The sequence below is a fragment of the Panthera onca genome, chromosome B1 (assembly GCF_046562875.1).
Source record: "Panthera onca isolate mPanOnc1 chromosome B1, mPanOnc1 haplotype 2, whole genome shotgun sequence".
Taxonomy (NCBI): domain Eukaryota; kingdom Metazoa; phylum Chordata; class Mammalia; order Carnivora; family Felidae; genus Panthera; species Panthera onca.
This window is the reverse complement of record NC_138342.1, coordinates 140,632,133-140,654,769: the sequence shown is the minus strand read 5'-3', so window position 1 is coordinate 140,654,769 and position 22,637 is coordinate 140,632,133. Positions and strand designations below refer to the sequence as shown.

Here is a 22,637-nt window from a genome sequence, read left to right as displayed (position 1 = left end):
AACCAATTCAATTTCTTCGCTGGTTATGGGTCTGTTCAAGCTTTCTATTTCCTCCTGATTGAGTTTTGGAAAAGTGTGGGTGTTTAGGAATTTGTCCATTTCTTCCAGGTTGTCCAATTTGTTGGCATATAATTTTTCATAGTATTCCCTGATAATTGTTTGTATCTCTGAGGGATTGGTTGTAATCATTCCATTTTCATTCATGATTTTATCTATTTGGGTCATCTCCCTTTTCTTTTTGAGAAGCCTGGCTAGAGGTTTGTCAATTTTGTTTATTTTTTCAAAAAACCAACTCTTGGTTTCGTTGATCTGCTCTACAGTTTTTTTAGATTCTATATTGTTTATTTCTGCTCTGATCTTTATTATTTCTCTTCTTCTGCTGGGTTTAGGCTGTCTTTGCTGTTCTGCTTCTATTTCCTTTAGGTGTGCTGTTAGATTTTGTATTTGGGATTTTTCTTGTTTCTTGAGATAGGCCTGGATTGCAATGTATTTTCCTCTCAGGACTGCCTTCGCTGCATCCCAAAGCGTTTGGATTGTTGTATTTTCATTTTTGTTTGTTTCCATATATGTTTTAATTTCTTCTCTAATTGCCTGGTTGACCCACTCATTCTTTAGTAGGGTGTTCTTTAACCTCCATGCTTTTGGAGGTTTTCCAGACTTTTTCCTGTGGTTGATTTCAAGCTTCATAGCATTGTGGTCTGAAAGTATGCATGGTATAATTTCAATTCTTGTAAACTTATGAAGGGCTGTTTTGTGACCCAGTATGTGATCTATCTTGGAGAATGTTCCATGTGCACTCGAGAAGAAAGTATATTCTGTTGCTTTGGGATGCAGAGTTCTAAATATATCTGTCAAGTCCATCTGATCCAATGTATCATTCAGGGCCCTTGTTTCTTTATTGACTGTGTGTCTAGATGATCTATCCATTTCTGTAAGTGGGGTGTTAAAGTCCCCTGCAATGACCACATTCTTATCAATGAGGTTGCTTATGTTTATGAGTAATTGTTTTATATATCTGGGGGCTCCGGTATTCGGCGCATAGACATTTATAATTGTTAGCTCTTCCTGATGGATAGACCCTGTAATTATTATATAATTCCCTTCTTCATCTCTTGTTACAGCCTTTAATTTAAAGTCTAGTTTGTCTGATATAAGTATGGCTACTCCAGCTTTCTTTTGGTTTCCAGTAGCATGATAAATAGTTCTCCATCCCCTCACTCTCAATCTAAAGGTGTCCTCAGATCTAAAATGAGTCTCTTGTAGACAGCAAATAGATGGGTCTTGTTTTTTTATCCATTCTGATACCCTATGTCTTTTGGTTGGCGCATTTAATCCATTTACATTCAGTGTTATTATAGAAAGATATGGGTTTAGAGTCATTGTGATGTCTGTATGTTTGATGCTTGTAGTGATGTCTCTGGTACTTTGTCTCACAGGATCCCCCTTAGGATCTCTTGTAGGGCTGGTTTCGTGGTGACAAATTCCTTCAGTTTTTGTTTGTTTGGGAAGACCTTTATCTCTCCTTCTATTCTAAATGACAGACTTGCTGGATAAAGGATTCTCGGCTGCATATTTTTTCTGTTTAGCACACTGAAGATATCGTGCCAAGCCTTTCTGGCCTGCCAAGTTTCAAAGGAGAGATCAGTCACGAGTCTTATAGGTCTCCCTTTATATGTGAGGGCACGTTTATCCCTTGCTGCTTTCAGAATTTTCTCTTTATCCTTGTATTTTGCCAGTTTCACTATGATATGTTGTGCAGAAGATCGATTCAAGTTACGTCTGAAGGGAGTTCTCTGTGCCTCTTGGATTTCAATGCCTTTTTCCTTCCCCAGTTCAGGGAAGTTCTCAGCTATAATTTCTTCAAGTACCCCTTCAGCATCTTTCCCTCTCTCTTCCTCCTCTGGGATAGCAATTATGCGTATATTATTTCTTTTTAGTGTATCACTTAGTTCTCTAATTTTCCCCTCATACTCCTGGATTTTTTTATCTCTCTTTCTCTCAGCTTCCTCTTTTTCCATAACTTTATCTTCTAATTCACCTATTCTCTCCTCTGCCTCTTCAATCCGAGCTGTCGTCGTTTCCATTTTGTTTTGCATTTCGTTTAAAGCGCTTTTCAGCTCCTTGTGACTGTTCCTTAGTCCCTTGATCTCTGTGGCAAGAGATTCTCTGCTGTCCTCTATACTGTTTTCAAGCCCAGCGATTAATTTTATGACTATTATTCTAAATTCACTTTCTGTTATATTATTTAAATCCTTTTTGATCAGTTCATTAGCTGTTGTTATTTCCTGGAGATTCTTCAGAGGGGGGTTCTTCCGTTTGGTCATTTTGGATAGTCCCTGGCGTGGTGAGGACCTGCAGGGCACTTCCCCTGTGCTGTGGTTGGTGGAGTTGGTGGGCGGGGCCGCAGTCCGACCTGATGTCTGCCCCCAGCCCACCGCTGGGGCCACAGTCACACTGGTGTGTGCCTTCTCTTCCCCTCTCCTAGGGGCGGGATTCACTGTGGGGTGGCGTGGCCCATCTGGGCTACTTGCACACTGCCAGGCTTGTGATGCTGGGGATCTGGCGTATTAGCTGGGGTGGGTAGGCAAGGTGCACGGGGGCGGGAGGGGCAGGCTTAGCTCGCTTCTCCTTAGGTGATCCACTTCAGGAGGGGCCCTGTGGCAGCGGGAGGGAGTCAGATCCACGGCCGGAAGTTTGGTTCCGCAGAAGCACAGAGTTGGGTGTTTGTGCGGAGCGAGCAAGTTCCCTGGCAGGAACTGGTTCTCTTTGGGATTTTGGCTGGGGGATGGGAGGGGGGGAGATGGCGCTTGCGAGTGCCTTTGTTCCCCACCAAACTGAGCTCTGCCGTCCGGGGGCTCAGCAGCTCTCCCTCCCTTTGTCCTCCAGCCTTCCCGCTTTCTGAGCAGAGCTGTTAACTTATGACCTCCCAGACGCTAAGTCGCGCTTGCTGTCGGAACACAGTCCGTCTGGCCCCTCCGCTTTTGCCAGCCAGACTCGGGGGCTCCGGTTGGCCGGCGAGCCGCCCCTCCGCCCCGGCTCCCTCCCGCCAGTCCGTGGAGCGCGCACCGCCTCGCCGCCCTTCCTACCCTCTTCCGTGGGCCTCTAGTCTGCGCTTGACTCCGGAGACTCCCTTCTGCTAATCCTCTGGCGGTTTTCTGGGTTCTTTAGGCAGGTGTAGGTGGAATCTAAGTGATCAACAGGACGCGCGGTGAGCCCAGCGTCCTCCTACGCCGCCGTCTTCCCTCCCGGGATCCATACACATAAACTTTCTAATTCAAGATGTTGCCATTTTTATATCCTTCCCAGTTGTATAGATAGAATATTGATCTTTTGGTTAACTTCTATTCTTTGGTAAAATATTTTAGATATTTCATATTTTACTTCCTTTTTGTGAATTATTTATTTGTATCACTTTCATATTTTGTTGTTACCCTTACCTTTCTTGAAGGACTTTTTCTCCTGTCTCACCAACTCTGGCCAGTGCTAACCTCTTTCTTCAGTATTTTCACAACAGATTTCGAGCAAATGAAAAATGTTTTGACATTTGCTTTTCAAATGAAAACAAATTCATGATAGCATTTGTAAGTCATTGATAATACCCTGGATTTCTGCTCATGATTTTAAGAAGAAATTAACATCATCTCATAGATCATGTGTCAATATAATTTCTTTTTTTTAAATATGAAATTTATTATCAAATTGGTTTCCATACAGCACCCAGTGCTCATTCCAACAAATACCCTCCTCGATGCCCATTACCCACCCTCTCCTCCCTCCCACCACCCATCAACCCTCAGATTGTTCTCAGTTTTTTAAGAGTCTTTTATGTTTTGGCTCCCTACAGCCTTTTGCTTTAGAAATGTTTATGACCTTGCAACAGCATATCTTCCTATAGGAAAAAAAAAATTAAAAAACAAACTCAATTCAGAAACAAATGAATTTCTCACAGATCCATACTACAGGAGAAGAGTATTTATTCCGACCAAATTGTTAACAGACATCCATACGTAAATTCCACACTGATGGGAAAAATATAAATTGCTGCAGAAAGTATTTTATTTTTCTCACAGAGCTTATCTTGAATGGATAATGCATGTACCTTTTGTTCATCACTGCTGATTTGTAATCAATCAATTCTCAGTCAATCCACAGACTAGCAAAAATAAACACTAAATAAATAAATAGTAAATTGACTTTTAGATATAAGCTTTTTATTGCCAGACAGAGGAAAATGTTACAAGCATTTTAATGGACAAAATCATCCATAATTATGAAATAAAGTCCAATTCTGAAGATATAATTTTTTCCCATCACTTAATTTTTATTTGCATACCACCGCCCCCAAATCAAACATGCCTAATTTCCACAACCATCTCACCTTTGCCCCCCCCCCACTTTCCTAACACTCTTCAAGTTAATTGCAGGTGTCTTCATATATTTCTTCACCTAACCTTGTGTTCTTGTAGAATACATACCATAAAAAATATAACACAGTCAAGAGAATGGTAAGAGAATCCACAGATGCGGATAAAGTATTTGCAAATGACATACCTAACAAAACTCTTATATATAAAATATACAAAGAACTCTTGAAACTCTACCATAAGAAAATAAATGACCTGGTTTAAAAATGAGCCAAAGATATCCCACCAAAAAAAGATATAAAGATGGCAAATAATTATATGAAAAGATTTTCAACATCATAAGTTGCAAATTAACAAAATACCACTATGCATCTGTCAAAATGGCCAAAATCCTGACAGTACCTACACTGACAATATCAAATACTGTGGAGGATGTAAAACTCTCATTCATGACTGTGGGGATGCAAGATGGTACAGCCATTTTGGAAAACAGTCTGGCAGTTTCTTATAAAACTAAACATACTCTTAACATATGACCCAGGAATGTGTGCCTTGGTATTTACCCAAGGAACGTGAAGACATTGTCCACACAAAAAGCTGCACACGTATATTTATAGCAACTTTATTCAGAATTGCCAAAGCTTGGAAGCAACCAGGATGCCCTTCACGGGTAAACTGTGATACATCCAAACCATGAAAAGACATGGAAGAAATTCAAATGCATACTACTAAGTGAAAGAGGCCAATCTGAGAAGTCTACGTGTATGATTCCAACGAAAGGATATCTTGTATAGGCAAAACTGTAGAGACCTATGAAAGGATCACTGGTTGCAGGGGTTATCAGGGAAGGATGGAATGGAGGAATTAGTGAAGCACAGAGGATTTTTAAGGCAGTGAAACTATTTTATATGATGGTGTAGTGGTGAGTACATGACATCATACGTTTGTCAAAATACAGAATGTACAACACCAAGAATGAACTCTTGACAAGAGTCACAAGAGTGACACACAGCATGAGTCAGTGTAGGTTCATCAGTTGTAAGGAAGGTACCCCTCTGGTGGGGGACTGATAGTAGAGGAGGGAGGGTGTGCATGGGGCAGGGGGCAGGGAGTATGTGAGGAATCTGTACTTTCTGGTCAATTTTGCTGTGAACCAAAAATTTCTTTGTAAAATACAGCCTATAAAAAGAAATAATGCTATAGCATGACTTGTCTGATAGTGCCATAGAGAATTTAACCCACTTAGTATCTGAGCCTAGTAAGATAATTTCTGTGACTTGTGGGACCATCATGAAAAAAGTGAGCATATTTCTGGCCATTTGGACCATATCTTCAGAACTTCCTTTTCTCTTACTTTCTCTTACTTGTTCTCTGCTCTCATGGCCTCACAACCTGTGCACCTGCTGCCAGTCTTATCTCAGATTCTGGCCTGTCATGATTCTTAAATGACCTCTATTGTGCTAGAGTGGGATAACTCCCAACTTTGGTGCCAGTTTTCCTTACCTTGGTGTCTAGGGGTACGTTAGAGAAGGTCACTGGCTCTGAAACAAATGCACTAGGGCCTGGAACACTTTATGGGGGCTCATTTTTGAAAGGCTGTGGGAAACCCACACTAAATTTAAAAAAGTGAATTCTGCTTTCTTCCTTCCCTGGTTTAGATCATAATTACATGTTTGCCAGAGATGTGTATAATTTTGCCTGATCCTGGCGTGTTTAGTCATGCTCTGAGTTCTGAGCTCCATGGCCTTTCTGAGGCAGTTTGCGACAGATTCAACTCAGCTTCTTACAGAGTTTAGTGGTAAGACAATTAATTAACATACTTTATAACCCACCCAGTGGGGTACTAAAATTAAATACTCTATGCCCAGGTTTTTAAAGCAGAAGGTTTTTGGATCAAACTACTGACCAATTAGGAAATTAAGTAAAGGTCTCTCCGACCTAGGCCAGCACTAACTAATTCTACCAATTGACTATTTAGGGGTCTCATATGTTAGATTGTTTTAAAAGTAATCCCTAATTTTAATAAATATGGTTCAATAAACTATGTATTTTTTATTAATAGACTTTATTTTTAGAACAGTTACAGATTTATAGAAAAACTGAGCAGATAGTACAGGTAGTTTCCCTTGTTATTAAAATTTTATTACATGGGGTACGCAATCTTATTATATGGTGGCTCAGTCAGTTGAGTGTCCGCCTCTTGATTTCAGCTTGGGCCCTGATCCCAGGGTCGTGGGATCAAGTCCCATGTCAGACTCTTCACTGAGCATGGAGCCTGCTTGGGATTCTCTCTCTCTCTCTCTCTCTCTCTCTCTCTCTCTCTCTCTCCCTCTCCCCCCTCCCCTCCCCTCCCTTCCTCTCCCCTCCCCTCCCCCCATGCTCTAAGATAAAATTATAAAATCATATTAATATGGTAAACTTATGGTAATTAATGAACCTTTATTGATACATTATTATTAACTGAAGTCCATAGTTTATTCAGATTTCTTTCTTTCTTTTTTTTTTTTTTTTATCTGATGTCCTTTTTCTGTTCCAGGATCTCATTCAGGATACCACATTACATTTGGTTGTCATGTCTCCTTAGGATTCTCTTGGTAGTTACAGTTTTTCAAGCTTTCCTTTTAGATGACCTTGACAATTTTGAGGTAGGATGCTCCTCTACTATAATTTTTCCTGACATTTTTTCATATTAAACTGAAGTTATGGGTTTAAGGGAGGAAGAGCACAGTGATAAGGCTCCATTTTCATCACATCATATCAAGGAAGCATCTGTTCCTTTTTTTTTTTTTTTGGTCAAAACTACCTATGAATTTTCTTAATTTATTTTTTCTTTTCTCTATACACCCTTCCAGTCTTGCCCTCTCATAATCTAAACATTAGAGCAAAAGATACTTTCTGTTCTTTAAATAAAACAAAGCAAGTACCTGTTTAAATACCCTCCTCCCTCTAATGCATTCCTTTACTATGATCATAAAATATACCAAAACCTCCCTTTGTTTTGTAATGCCCCTGCCTCTCTCTATCCGTATTTTGACTATTCTCCCTGCCTCACTTTGTCCCAGACATGCTCTTCCTAAAACACACTGCCTCCAACTACTCAACACACACATTATGCAATAGTACCTGAAAGACTCACTATAATACCTAGTATATAGTCAGTCCCTAGTTAATGGTGGACACTTACACAGGAGACAAAAATGCCAGAAGCAGTGAAGGAGAACTGGTATTCTATAGGAGCTTCACTCATTATTCTTTTATTCTCCCCAAGGATTTTAGATATTCTTACTAGTTTTCCAAATAAACTTTAGAAACTTACCAGTCTCTCAACGAAATAAACAGCACTGGTATTTTTATTGCTTATATTTATAAAGTAATTGGAAGTATTTGATATTTTTATTGTATTTTCCAAATGGTGCATATTTAATTCTGATATTAAAAAAACTTTCTGATTTATCAATTTTACTTGTGTTGTTTTTCTTCTAAAAATAATAAAGTATTGAGGCACCTGGGTGGCTCAGTTGGTTAAGCGTCTGACTTTGGCTCAGCTCATGATCTCATGGTTCGTGGGTTCAAGCCCCACGTTGGGCTTTGTTCTGACAGCTCTTAGCCTGGAGCTTGCTTCAGATTCTGTGTCTCTCTCTCTCTCTTAACCCTCCCCCACTCATGCTGTGTCTCTCTCTCAAAAATAAATAAACACTAAAAAAATAAAATAAATAAAAATAAAGTATTATTTCTCTTTTTAAAGCTCATTTATTTTGCTTTCAATCTTTAATCTTTTTTTTTAAGATTTGTTGCTAGCTTTTTGAAACTATATTCATTCTTTTATGTTTAAAACAAAAACTTAAAAAAATAAATTTGCCTGTAAATATAGTCTGATCACTTTCCTTATATTCCTTTTATTTGTTTGAATATCATAATTTTATTTTAAAAAATTGTATTTTTAAGCTTTCTTTTCAACCAAAAATGTCTTTAAGAAAAAGTCTTTTAAATGCATTATAAGTTTCTATTTTTATTATATTACTAAAAATATTGTATCTATAAAATTTCTGATTTGGAGAGTATTTTTAGGTATTCTCAGTGACTTAATATGAGTGATTTTTATATAAATATTTATCATCTGCTTGAAATGTACTCCTAATAAGATACAAAGCTCATTTTTCCCCTGAATTTAATTTTAACCACCATAAAACCATATACTCTTGTTCTTTTCACTTTTTTTTTTGTCTGATTTTGGGAAAATAGGCATGTTTTAAATTCCATACTGTAACAAGTGTATTTTTGTAAATATTTCTTCTTATAACTGACAGTTTTATTGTATGTATGCATTTAATAGTATGTATGAAGAGAATTAAAGTTTTATGACTACTTATAGGTATTCATCTTCTCTCATATGCATTGCTTTCTTTTTTTTTTTAATATATGAAATTTATTGTCAAATTGGTTTCCATACAACACCCAGTGCTCTCATATACATTGCTTTCTGAAAACACTTGTAAAAGTCAAGCAGTTTCTTTCTGCTTATAAACCCTTAGCTTAGAGCAGGGAAGAATTACTTGGGAAAAGTCTTTTTTTTTCCAAAAGGTTTTCATAATTATATTTATTGTGAAAAAATTATTACTTTCATGAAATGATATTTTACTTAGGATTTGATTAGAATGTCTATAAAACAAAAGAGAATTAGATAGTTAACATTTTAGAGGAACCTGTAAAAAGTTACTTTTAAATTGACCTTTTCATAAGTTTTCCTGTCTTTTCTCTCCTAAATGGAAAGAGAATGAAAATTCTTCTACACACTATGTAAATTATGTAAAACTTGAATAATAACCATACAAATATTATTTATTTCTATGAATACACAACAAGTTGAAGAATGGAGATCACTGTGCAGCCAGTCCCTCATGTTACTCTTGTCTGCTTTAATAGCCTGCCATCACCTGCTGTGCAAATGTTAAAAAAACGTATAATCAGGAAGACTGAAAGGCAAAATTCTAATCAATTAACAGTTACTGGTGCTCAGGATATGCTGAGTTCATGCACTTAGACTGTGGTGATTATAAAAATAAGTGATAGTAAGAGGCATCTGGGTGGCTCAGTTGGTTAAGAATCAGACTCTTGATTTCAGCTCAGGTCATGATCTCATGGTTCCTGTGCATCTGCTCTATGCTCACTGTGCAGATCCTGCCTTGGATCTTCTGTCTCCCCCTTTCTGGGTCTTCCCCTCTCCTTCTCCTGCTCACGCATGTGCTCGCTCTCTCTCTCGCTCGCTCCCTCTGTCTCTCAAAAATAAATGTTAAAAAAATTAAAAATATTTAAAAAGCTAAATTATAAAATTAAAAAAGCAATAAGTGGCAGTAAGTGATGTCAGAGGGAAGGACACAGGAGCACCAGTGTCCAGGAAGCAGAATTGGTGTTATGACAGTTTCACTTGTCTAATGCAAGTGTGGCCATTACAAGGTAGAGCTTAGTTTCTCCTTGATTATCTTCATCTTTATCAAAAGCATGCTAGACATTGATTAGCAAGTTGCACAGGTCAAATACCCTAGTTTATAGTGCAAATTGTAGACTGGGGTAAGGGGAATTCCCTGGCCCCTGCCCATGAGAAATTTAAGATTCCACCAAGAGGGTGAGATTGCAAGACTCATTTGTAGGGAAAATAGGCAATGTCCTTCATAAAGAAAGAAGGTTCTAGACATTAGAATATAGCATTGAAAATGCTTAATATTTATATGATAGGGTCCTAAAGAAGGGTATACTCTGAGTAAAGGCTAGTGTAGTTTATTTTTATCACAAATTAAAGTAGCGACACATCTCTCTTTGGGGACACAAAAAATTTAATGAAGAACCCTATAGTTATCAAAGAGAGAGAAGCTAACATCAAGTTCTCTACTTCCATCTTTTATTTTAACTTTGTAATTAAAACAAAAAAAATAAGGCTTTAATCTTTAAATGTCTGAAAAATCTGTATACTATTATCAACAGACTGTGTTCCACAAAGAAATCTTACATTTGATTGCAAATTATACTAGAGCATTTTAACATTCATGATGCATCATTTATCTAGGAAAGCCTGTCTGTGACTTGTTTTAAATTATGAGTGGGGACACCTGGGTGGCTCAGTCAGTTAAGCTCAACTGGCTCAGGTCATGATGTCGCAGTTTGTGAGTTCGAGCCCCACATGGGGCTGTCTGCTGTCAGCACAGAGCCCCCTTTGGATCCTCTGTCTCCCTCTCTCTCTGCCCCTCCCCTGCTCTTGCTCTCACTCTGTCTCTCAAAAATAAACATTAAAACAATAAATATGAGTTACTTGCTTTATAATAATGTATCTTTTAATTTACATAGTTCTTTATAACTGTCAAAATATTTGTCAAAGTATTACATGCTTTATTTCATATGGCATTACCTATAGTGACTTCCTAAATAATTTTTTCTTATTCCTGCAGCATTACATTTTGGTTTCCATGGATTTAGACTAGGGTTAGGGCCACTAGCCAATTTTGAAAATGCTATTGTTACATTGACAGGCCATGTGAATATTTTGTTCTGTTTTGCTTATTCCACTATAGCAGACAAGAACAATAAATGTTAGCTGTCTTAATGATCAATGTGGATAACTACATAATTGAGTTGAAGCTAAAGAATGGTAATAACCAGAAAAATGATCAAAACAATCAAATTAGCCATGCTTAAAACCGCTTCAGAAGCTAGCTCTTGTGGGTTTTAAGGATTCTTATATGCAAATGTCTTTTTTCCACTCCTGTCTGTCTTTGAAAGCAATCCCAAATGCCTCTTCTTCCCCCATTCCATACATTACTCTGAATAAACCTACATTTAAAAGTTGCTCGCTAGTTAGGATGTAATTATATAACACTTTGTTCGTCTTTTCCTTGGTTCAGACTCAGATGAGAGATAATTTCTTGTGTGTCAGTATCTATTCTCTTCTCCTTAAATAAGAGAACCTTGAGTTTTTAGCTGGGCACATGATTTCCTAAATATTGACCACATTGTCCCTCTCAACAACTAGGAGTTACCGTGTGTCTAAGTTCTGCCTACGGTTTGTAAGCAGAAACGTCCTCATGAGAAGGAAGCCCAGGTTCCTCTCCCATTTGTTTTTCTTTCTCTTGGCTGGAATGCAGATGCCATGGCTGGATTTGAAACATGGAAAGAATCTGCATTCCTGAAGACTTCATGATGCCAGTCTATCAGCTGTAGACTAAGGATTTTTTTCCTAAGAGAAGAAATATCTGTCTTACTTGGACCACCCTATTAGTTTTCTAAGGCTGCCATAACAAAGTACCACATACTTTGGGCGGTTTAAACGACATACTTTACTTTCTCACAACTCTGGAGGCTAGAATTCTGATGGTGAGGTGTTAACAGGGATGGTTTCTTCTGAGGCCTCTCTCCTTGGCTTATGACGGCCATCTTCACTATGTCTTCACACTGGTTTTCCACACTGTGTTTGTGTGTGTCCAAATTTCCTCTTCTTACATGGAAGCCAATCATATTGGATTAGGGCCCACCTGCATGATCTCACTTTACCTAATGACCTTTTTAAAGCCCTTTCTCCTAACACAGTCACATTCTGAAGTACTAGATGTTAGAACTTCAGCATATGAATTTTGGCAGAACATAATATAGTCCTAACACATTCTCTTCTTTCTTTTTTTCACTTGTAGCCAAAGGTATTCCTGACTGATACAATACAGGGGATATCCAAGTGCTGTAATCACTGATCAGAGATGGATCATTAGATGACCTGGCTCAGATGTATGGACATGGTAGGCTTCCTAGACCTTTATCCTCAGTAGCACTGACTTCCCACCTGTCTCAGTCACATGCCTCCCCATGACAGGGAAAACCTGAAAGAGTAAAAAAAACCTAAAAGAGTAAACAAAATTGATAAACTCCTAGCCAGACTTCTCAAAAAGAAAGCTTATTGCAGAGCAGAGAGCAAACAGAAAATGTGCTTCTGTGTTCTGGGAAAGAAATCAGATCCAGAAGGTGCCAAACTGTATGTGTGCAATTTCTCCCAAAGCCACCAAACAGATTATTCATTTACTCCCATCTTCTGAAGAGAAGTGACGAAAAGAGAGGGACAAACCTCAAGTCTCTAATTAAAAATTCTTTAAATGGATGACTCTTGATCTTGGGGTTGTGAGTTCAAGCCCCACATTGGGAGTAGAGATTACTTTAAAAGCATTCTCTGCATGGAAACAGGAAACAAGGAGAAAAGACATTCCTCTCAGTAATAATGCAGAATAAATACCTTACATAAGTCTACTATTACTAATATTTTTTCATGTTATTTTGTATTTAATTTTCTGTTAAAGACTGATACCTTATTGCAAACCGGAAGTCTTGAGCATAGGACCAAAAAACTTATTATTATTTACTCAAACTCGGTCTTGTAGGTGAGACTTTTCAGCAGGCACTTTTAAAGATTACTATTTGGGAAATTTTGTAAAATTTATAATATCTGAGATGTTATATCATAAGAATAAAATGCAATACACATGGAAAAGAACATACCATTGACAAAATGTCAAGGCCATTGGAAATTGTGTACTGTCTGGGTTTAGTTCATTTGCTGGCATGGATCTGAGTTTGGCAAATGATGGCCTATGTGCCAGATCCTGCCCTGTGTCTAATTTTGCAAATAGTTTTATTGGAATACATTGTTTGTATAACATTTATGGCTGCTTTCTGCTAAAACAACAAAGTTGATTTATTGTAAAAGAGATTGTGTGGCCCACAAAGCCTATAATATTTACTACATAGCCCTTCCTGAAAATATTGCTCACCTGGGCCTAGAAGAGAGTCATCTGAAATACTCTAATTTTTACATAACCTAACTTTACAACTAAAGGAACTAGGGAGGCAGCAGCAAAGAAAGCTCAAATCCAGCAGAAGAAGATAAATAATAAAGATTAGGGCAGAAATAAACAATATAGAATAAAAAAAAAAAAACACAACAGTGGAGCAGGTCAGTGAATCTAAGAGCTGGTTTTTTTGAAAGAGTAAACAAAATTGATAAACTCCTAACTAGACTTCTCAAAAAGAAAAGAGAGGGACCCAAATATATTAAATCACAAATAAAAGAGGAGAGATCACAACCGAAACCAAAGAAATACAAACAGTTATTAGAGAATACCATGAAAAATTATATGCCAACAAACATGACAGTCTGGAAGAAATGGATAAATTCCTAGACACCCACACACTACCAAAACTCAAAAGGGAAGAAATAGAAAATTTGTACAGACCTATAACCAGCAAATAAGTTGAAGCAGTTATCAAAAATCTCCCAACAAGTAAGAGTCCTGGGCCAGATGGCTTCTCAGGGGAATTCTACCAAACATTTAAAGAAGAGTTAATATCTGTTCTTCTCAAGCTGTTCCAAAAAATACAAGTGGAAGGAAAGCTTCCAGACTCATTCTATGAAGTCAGAATTATCTTGATTTCCAAGCCAAAGACCCCACTAAAAAGGAGAATTACAGGCCAATATCCCTGATGGACGTGGATGAAAAAATTCTCAATGGTATATTAAAAAAAATTATTCACCATGATCAAGTGGGATTCATTCCTGGGCTACAGGGACTGGTTCAAAATTCACAAATCAATCAATGTGATACATCACATTAATAGAAGAATAAGAACCATATGATTCTGTCAATAGATGTAGAAAGAGCATTTGACAAAATACAACATCCTTTCTTAATAAAAACCCTCAAGAAAGTTGTGATAGAAGGAACATACTTTAACATCATAAAAGCCATATATGAAAGGCCTACAGCTAATATCCTTAATGGGGAAAAACTGAGAGCTTTTCCCCTGAGATCAGGAACACAACAGGGATGTCCACTCTCACCACAGCTGTTTAACATAGTGTTGGAGGTCCTATCCTCAGCAGTCAGACAACAAAATGAAATAAAAGGCATCCAGAGTGCCAAAGAAAAAGTCAAACTTTCACTTTTCACAGATGATGATACTGTACATGGAAAACCCAAAAGACTCCACCAAAAAACTCCTAGAACTGATCCATGAATTAAGCAAAGTCACAGGATATAAAATCAATGTACAGAAACCGGTTGCATTTCTATACACCAATAATGCAACAACAGAAAGAGATATCAAGGAATCAGTCCCATTTACAATTGCACCAGGAAGCATAAAATACCTAGGAATAACCTAATCAAAGAGGTAACATTTTTGTATGCTGAAAACTATAGAAAGCTTTTGAAAGAAATTGAAGAAGACACAAAGAAATGGAAAAACATTCCATGCTCATGTATTGGAAGAACAGATATGTTAAAATGTCGATAGCACCCAAAGCAATCTACACATTCAGTGCAATCCCAATAAAATAGCAGCAGCATTCTGCACAAAGCTAGAACAAACAATCCTAAAAATTTGTGTGAAACCACAAAAGACCCCGAATAGCCAAAGTGATGTTGAAAAAGAAAATCAAATTCAGAGGCATCACAATCCCGGACTTTAGCCTGTATTACAAAGCTGTGATCATCAAGACAGTCTGGTATTGCCACAAAAACAGGCACATAGACCAGTGGAATAGAATAGAGAACCCAGAAATTGGCCCATAAATATATGGCCAAATAATCTTTGACAAAAGAGCAAAGAGTATACAATGGAATAAAGACTGTCTCTTTAGCAAATGGGTCTGGGAGAACTGGACAGTGACATGCAGAAAAATGAACCTGGACCACTTTCTTACACTATACTTAAAAATAAATTCAAAATTAATGAAAGACCTAAATGTGAGACAGAAAAACATCAAAATCCTACCGGATAAAACGGGCACCAACCTCTTTGACCTTGGCCGTGGCAACTTGTAACTTGTGTCTCCAGAGGCAAGGGAAATAAAAGCAAAAGTGAACTATTGGGACCTCATGAAGATAAAAAGTTTCTGCACAGCAAAGGAAACAATCAATAAAACTAAAGGCAACTGACGGAATGGGAAAAACAATATTTGCAAATGACATATCAGATAAAGGGCTAGTATCAAAAATCTATAAAGAACTTACCAAACTTAACACCCGAAAAAAATAATCTAGTGAAGAAATGGACAGAAGACATGAATAGACATTTTTCCAAAGGAGACATCAGATGGCAAACAGACACATGAAAAGATGCTCAACATTGCTCATCATCAGGGAAATACAAATGAAAACCACCTCATTGAGATACCACCTCACACTGGCTAAAATTAGCAACTCACGAAACAACAGACGTTGATGAGGATGCAGAGAAAGGAGAACCCTCTTGCACTGTTGATAGGAATGCAAACTTGTGCAGCCACTCTGAAAAACAGTATGGAGGTTCCTTGAAAAATTAGAATTACTCTACGGCCCAGTAATAGCACTATTAAGAATTTATTCAAAGGATACAAAAGTGCTGATTTGTAGGGGCACATGTACCCCCAATGTTTATAGCAGTGCTATCAACAAGAGCCAAATTATGGAAGAAGCCCAAATGTCCGTTAATCGATGAGCGGATAAAGAAGGTACACACACACACACACACACACACACACACACACACACACAGGCAATGGAATACTACTTGGCAACGAAAAAGAATGAAATCTTGCCATTTGCAACAACATGGATGGAACTGGAGGGTATTATGCTAAGTGAAATAAGTCAGGCAGAGAAATGCACATAATCATATGATTTCACTCATATGTGGAATTTGAGAAACTTAACAGAAGAGCATAGGGGAAGGGAAGGAAAAATAAGATACAAACAGAGGGAGGCAAACCGTAAAAGACTCTTATATACAGAGAACAAATTGAGGGTTGATGGGGGTGGGAGGTTAGGGGGTGGAGAAAATGGGTGATGGGCATTGATCACTTGTTGGGATGAGCACTAGGTGTTGTCTGAATCACCAGAATCTATTCCTAAAGCCAAGACTACACTGTATGTTATCTAACTTGACAAGAGAAAGAAAGAAAGAAAGAAAGAAAGAAAGAAAGAAAAGAAAGAAAAAGAAAAGGAAAGAAAGGAAGGAAGGAAGGGAGAGAAAGAAAGAAAAGAAAGAAATACTTTCATTTTTAGCTATTATTTTGCCTTTTTAAATGCTAAATTATATAATCGGTTATATATAATTTATTCATAGAACATTTTGATAGATTAATTCAGAGATAAACAAATGAATTCTACATTTGTTCACAAACTGAGGATTTGTTCCTGATAATGCTTAAAAAATTATGATGCTTCTTAATCTAGGCTAAGAACCCATGTTCTAGTTAAGAAACAATTAGATCATTTTATTTCCAGTGCACCCTAATGAGAAAAATGTGTTGATAATTTTTTAAATTGGTTTAACGAGGTAGTTAGTGAATTTTTTTCAGTATATTAACAAGTAAAGATACTTATTCACTGACATGTCTCAGTTTTATTAGTTTCAAATACAAGCTAATTCTCAGATAACTATCTTTTAACTATATGTAACCAAATGACCGGATTGTTTTCCAGTACATGATAAGAACAACAACAAAACAACAAAGAACTCTGAAGTAATTTAATACGGGCTACCCCGTTTTGCTTTCTATGAAATTAAAGTTCTTTAATGCTTCAAAATCTATTCAGAGTTCAATCAGTAGTATAATATATTAGATTATGGAAGATAAGCCTTTAGTTTTAGCTTATAAATATGAATACGACATCTGATTGAATGTTGGCTAGTGAAAGATAAAATTTAGTGTTGTGTTATAAAGCTTAACCCTCGGGTCTGGAAAAAAAGGTTCCGGAAGATGGCGGCGTAGGAGGACGCGGGGCTCACAGCGCGTCCTGCCGATCACTTAGATTCCACCTACACCTGCCTAAAGAACCCAGAAAACCGCCAGAGGATTAGCAGAACGGAGTCTCCGGAGCCAAGCGCAGACGAGAGGCCCACGGAAGAGGGTAGGAAGGGCGGCGAGGCGGTGCGCGCTCCACGGACTGGCGGGAGGGAGCCGGGGCGGAGGGGCGGCTCGCCGGCCAAGCGGAGCCCCCGAGTCTGGCTGGCAAAAGCGGAAGGGCCGGACGGACTGTGTTCCGACAGCAAGCGTGACTTAGCGTCTGGGAGGTCATAAGTGAACAGCTCTGCTCGGAAAGCGGGAAGGCTGGAGGACAAAGGGAGGGAGAGCTGCTGAGCCCCCGGACGGCAGAGCTCAGCTTGGCGGGGAACAAAGGCGCCAGCGCCATCTCCCCCGCCCATCCCCCAGCCAAAATCCCAAAGGGAACCGGTTCCTGCCAGGGAACTTGCTCGCTCCGCGCAAACACCCAACTCTGTGCTTCTGCGGAGCCAAACCTCCGGCAGCGGATCTGACTCCCTCCCGCTGCCACAGGGCCCCTCCTGAAGTGGATCACCTAAGGAGAAGCGAGCTAAGCCTGCCCCTCCAGCCCCCGTGCACCTTGCCTACCCACCCCAGCTAATACGCCAGATCCCCAGCAACACAAGCCTGGCAGTGTGCAAGTAGCCCAGACGGGACACGCCACCCCACAGTGAATCCCGCCCCTAGGAGAGGGGAAGAGAAGGCACACACCAGTCTGACTGTGGCCCCAGCAGTGGGCTGGGGGCAGACATCGGGTCGGACTGCGGCCCCGCCCACTAACTCCAGCTATACACCACAGCACAGGGGAAGTGCCCTGCAGGTCCTCACCACGCCAGGGACTCTCCAAAATGACCAAACGGAAGAATTCCCCTCAGAAGAATCTCCAGGAAATAACAACAGCTAATGAACTGATCAAAAAGGATTTAAATAATATAACAGAAAGTGAATTTAGAATAATAGTCATAAAATTAATCGCTGGGCTTGAAAACAGTATACAGGACAGCAGAGAATCTCTTGCCACAAAGATCGAGGGACTAAGGAACAGTCACGAGGAGTTGAAAAACGCTTTAAACGAATTGCAAAACAAAATGGAATCCACGATGGCTGGGCTTGAAGAGGCAGAGGAGAGAATAGGTGAACTAGAAGATAAAGTTATGGAGAAAGAGGAAGCTGAAAGAAAGAGAGATAAAATAATCCAGGAGTATGAGGGGAAAATTAGAGAACTAAGTGATCCACTAAAAAAAAATAATATACGCATAATTGGTATCCCAGAGGAGGAAGAGAGAGGGAAGGGTGCTGAAGGGGTACTTGAACAAATTATAGCTGAGAACTTCCCTGAACTGGGGAAGGAAAAAGGCATTGAAATCCAAGAGGCACAGAGAACTCCCTTCAGACGTAACTTGAATCGATCTTCTGCACGACATATCATAGTGAAACTGGCAAAATACAAGGATAAAGAGAAAATTCTGAAAGCAGCAAGGGATAAACGTGCCCTCACATATAAAGGGAGACCTATAAGACTCGTGACTGATCTCTCCTTTGAAACTTGGCAGGCCAGAAAGGCTTGGCACGATATCTACAGTGTGCTAAACAGAAAAAATATGCAGCCGAGAATCCTTTATCCAGCAAGTCTGTCATTTAGAATAGAAGGAGAGATAAAGGTCTTCCCAAACAAACAAAAACTGAAGGAATTTGTCACCACGAAACCAGCCCTACAAGAGATCCTAAGGGGGATCCTGTGAGACAAAGTACCAGAGACATCACTACAAGCATAAAACATACAGACATCACAATGACTCTAAACCCATATCTTTCTATAATAACACTGAATGTAAATGGATTAAATGCGCCAACTAAAAGACATAGGGTATCAGAATGGATAAAAAAACAAGACCCATCTATTTGCTGTCTACAAGAGACTCATTTTAGATCTGAGGACACCTTTAGATTGAGAGTGAGGGGATGGAGAACTATTTATCATGCTCCTGGAAGCCAAAAGAAAGCTGGAGTAGCCATACTTATATCAGACAAACTAGACTTTAAATTAAAGGCTGTAACAAGAGATGAAGAAGGGCATTATATAATAATCACAGGGTCTATCCACCAGGAAGAGCTAACTATTATAAATGTCTATGCGCCAAATACCCGAGCCCCCAGATATATAAAACAATTACTCATAAACATAAGCAACCTTATTGATAAGAATGTGGTCATTGCAGGGGACTTTAACACCCCACTTACAGAAATGGATAGATCATCTAGACACACAGTCAATAAAGAAACAAGGGCCCTGAATGATACATTGGATCAGATGGACTTGACAGATATATTTAGAACTCTGCATCCCAAAGCAACAGAATATACTTTCTTCTCGAGTGCACATGGAACATTCTCCAAGATAGATCATATACTGGGTCACAAAACAGCCCTTCATAAGTTTACAAGAATTGAAATTATACCATGCATACTTTCAGACCACAATGCTATGAAGCTTGAAATCAACCACAGGAAAAAGTCTGGAAAACCTCCAAAAGCATGGAGGTTAAAGAACACCCTACTAAAGAATGAGTGGGTCAACCAGGCCATTAGAGAAGAAATTAAAATATATATGGAAACAAACGAAAATGAAAATACAACAATCCAAACGCTTTGGGATGCAGCGAAGGCAGTCCTGAGAGGAAAATACATTGCAATCCAGGCCTATCTCAAGAAACAAGAAAAATCCCAAATACAAAATCTAACAGCACACCTAAAGGAAATAGAAGCAGAACAGCAAAGGCAGCCTAAACCCAGCAGAAGAAGAGAAATAATAAAGATCAGAGCAGAAATAAACAATATAGAATCTAAAAAAACTGTAGAGCAGATCAACGAAACCAAGAGTTGGTTTTTTGAAAAAATAAACAAAATTGACAAACCTCTAGCCAGGCTTCTCAAAAAGAAAAGGGAGATGACCCAAATAGATAAAATCATGAATGAAAATGGAATGATTACAACCAATCCCTCAGAGATACAAACAATTATCAGGGAATACTATGAAAAATTATATGCCAGCAAATTGGACAACCTGGAAGAAATGGACAAATTTCTAAACACCCACACTCTTCCAAAACTCAATCAGGAGGAAATAGAAAGCTTGAACAGACCCATAACCAGCGAAGAAATTGAATCGGTTATCAAAAATCTCCCAACAAATAAGAGTCCAGGACCAGATGGCTTCCCAGGGGAGTTCTACCAGACATTTAAAGCAGAGATAATACCTATCCTTCTCAAGCTATTCCAAGAAATAGAAAGGGAAGGAAAACTTCCAGACTCATTCTATGAAGCCAGTATTACTTTGATTCCTAAACCAGACAGAGACCCAGTAAAAAAAGAGAACTACAGGCCAATATCCCTGATGAATATGGATGCAAAAATTCTTAATAAGATACTAGCAAATCGAATTCAACAGCATATAAAAAGAATTATTCACCATGATCAAGTGGGATTCATTCCTGGGATGCAGGGCTGGTTCAACATTCGCAAATCGATCAACGTGATACATCACATTAACAAAAAAAAAGAGAAGAACCATATGATCCTGTCAATCGATGCAGAAAAGGCCTTTGACAAAATCCAGCACCCTTTCTTAATAAAAACCCTTGAGAAAGTCGGGATAGAAGGAACATACTTAAAGATCATAAAGGCCATTTATGAAAAGCCCACAGCTAACATCATCCTCAACGGGGAAAAACTGAGAGCTTTTTCCCTGAGATCAGGAACACGACAGGGATGCCCACTGTCACCGCTGCTGTTTAATATAGTGCTGGAAGTTCTAGCATCAGCAATCAGACAACAAAAGGAAATCAAAGGCATCAAAATTGGCAAAGATGAAGTCAAGCTTTCGCTTTTTGCAGATGACATGATATTATACATGGAAAATCCGATAGACTCCACCAAAAGTCTGCTAGAACTGATACATGAATTCAGCAAAGTTGCAGGATACAAAATCAACGTGCAGAAATCAGTTGCATTCTTATACACTAACAATGAAGCAACAGAAAGACAAATAAAGAAACTGATCCCATTCACAATTGCACCAAGAAGCGTAAAATACCTAGGAATAAATCTAACCAAAGACGTAAAAGATCTGTATGCTGAAAACTATAGAAAGCTTATGCAGGTAATTGAAGAAGATATAAAGAAATGGAAAGACATTCCCTGCTCATGGATTGGAAGAATAAATATTGTCAAAATGTCAATACTACCCAAAGCTATCTACACATTCAATGCAATCCCAATCAAAATTGCACCAGCATTCTTCTCGAAACTAGAACAAGCAATCCTAAAATTCATATGGAACCACAAAAGGCCCCGAATAGCCAAAGTAATTTTGAAGAAGAAGACCAAAGCAGGAGGCATCACAATCCCAGACTTTAGCCTCTACTACAAAGCTGTCATCATCAAGACAGCATGGTATTGGCATAAAAACAGACACATAGACCAATGGAATAGAATAGAAACCCCAGAACTAGACCCACAAACGTATGGCCAACTCATCTTTGACAAAGCAGGAAAGAACATCCAATGGAAAAAAGACAGTCTCTTTAACAAATGGTGCTGGGAGAACTGGACAGCAACATGCAGAAGGTTGAAACTAGACCACTTTCTCACACCATTCACAAAAATAAACTCAAAATGGATAAAGGACCTGAATGTGAGACAGGAAACCATCAAAACCTTAGAGGAGAAAGCAGGAAAAGACCTCTCTGACCTCAGCCGTAGCAATCTCTTACTCGGCACATCCCCAAAGGCAAGGGAATTAAAAGCAAAAGTGAATTACTGGGACCTTATGAAGATAAAAAGCTTCTGCACAGCAAAGGAAACAACCAACAAAACTAAAAGGCAACCAACGGAATGGGAAAAGATATTTGCAAATGACACATCGGACAAAGGGCTAGTATCCAAAATCTATAAAGAGCTCATCAAACTCCACACCCGAAAAACAAATAACCCAGTGAAGAAATGGGCAGAAAACATGAATAGACACTTGTCTAAAGAAGACATCCGGATGGCCAACAGGCACATGAAAAGATGTTCAACGTCGCTCCTTATCAGGGAAATACAAATCAAAACCACACTCAGATACCACCTCACGCCAGTCAGAGTGGCCAAAATGAAGAAATCAGGAGACTATAGATGCTGGAGAGGATGTGGAGAAACAGGAACCCTCTTGCACTGTTGGTGGGAATGCAAATTGGTGCAGCCGCTCTGGAAAGCAGTGTGGAGGTTCCTCAGAAAATTAAAAATAGACCTACCCTATGACCCAGCAATAGCACTGCTAGGAATTTATCCAAGGGATACAGGAGTACTGATGCATAGGGGCACCTGTACCCCAATGTTTATAGCGGCACTCTCAACAATAGCCAAATTATGGAAAGAGCCTAAATGTCCATCAACTG

General features: G+C 38.8%; 1 protein-coding gene across 7 annotated transcripts in view; it reads left to right on the top strand.

The window, feature by feature from the left end:
* MARCHF1 (membrane associated ring-CH-type finger 1) overlaps window positions 1-22,637 on the top strand; it is an 891,585-nt gene that overhangs the window by 483,643 nt on the left and 385,305 nt on the right. The window contains exon 1 of one of the 7 annotated variants that reach the window (XM_078445639.2): window positions 12,062-12,142. The exons of 5 other annotated variants lie outside the window; for them this stretch is intronic. In XM_078445639.2, the coding sequence (XP_078301765.1) occupies window positions 12,130-12,142 (13 nt within the window). In that variant the 5' untranslated portion in view covers window positions 12,062-12,129. Of the gene's footprint in view, window positions 1-12,061; window positions 12,143-22,637 lie in introns of those variants that run through there. One more of the 7 variants, XM_078445642.2, reaches the window with a different exon arrangement.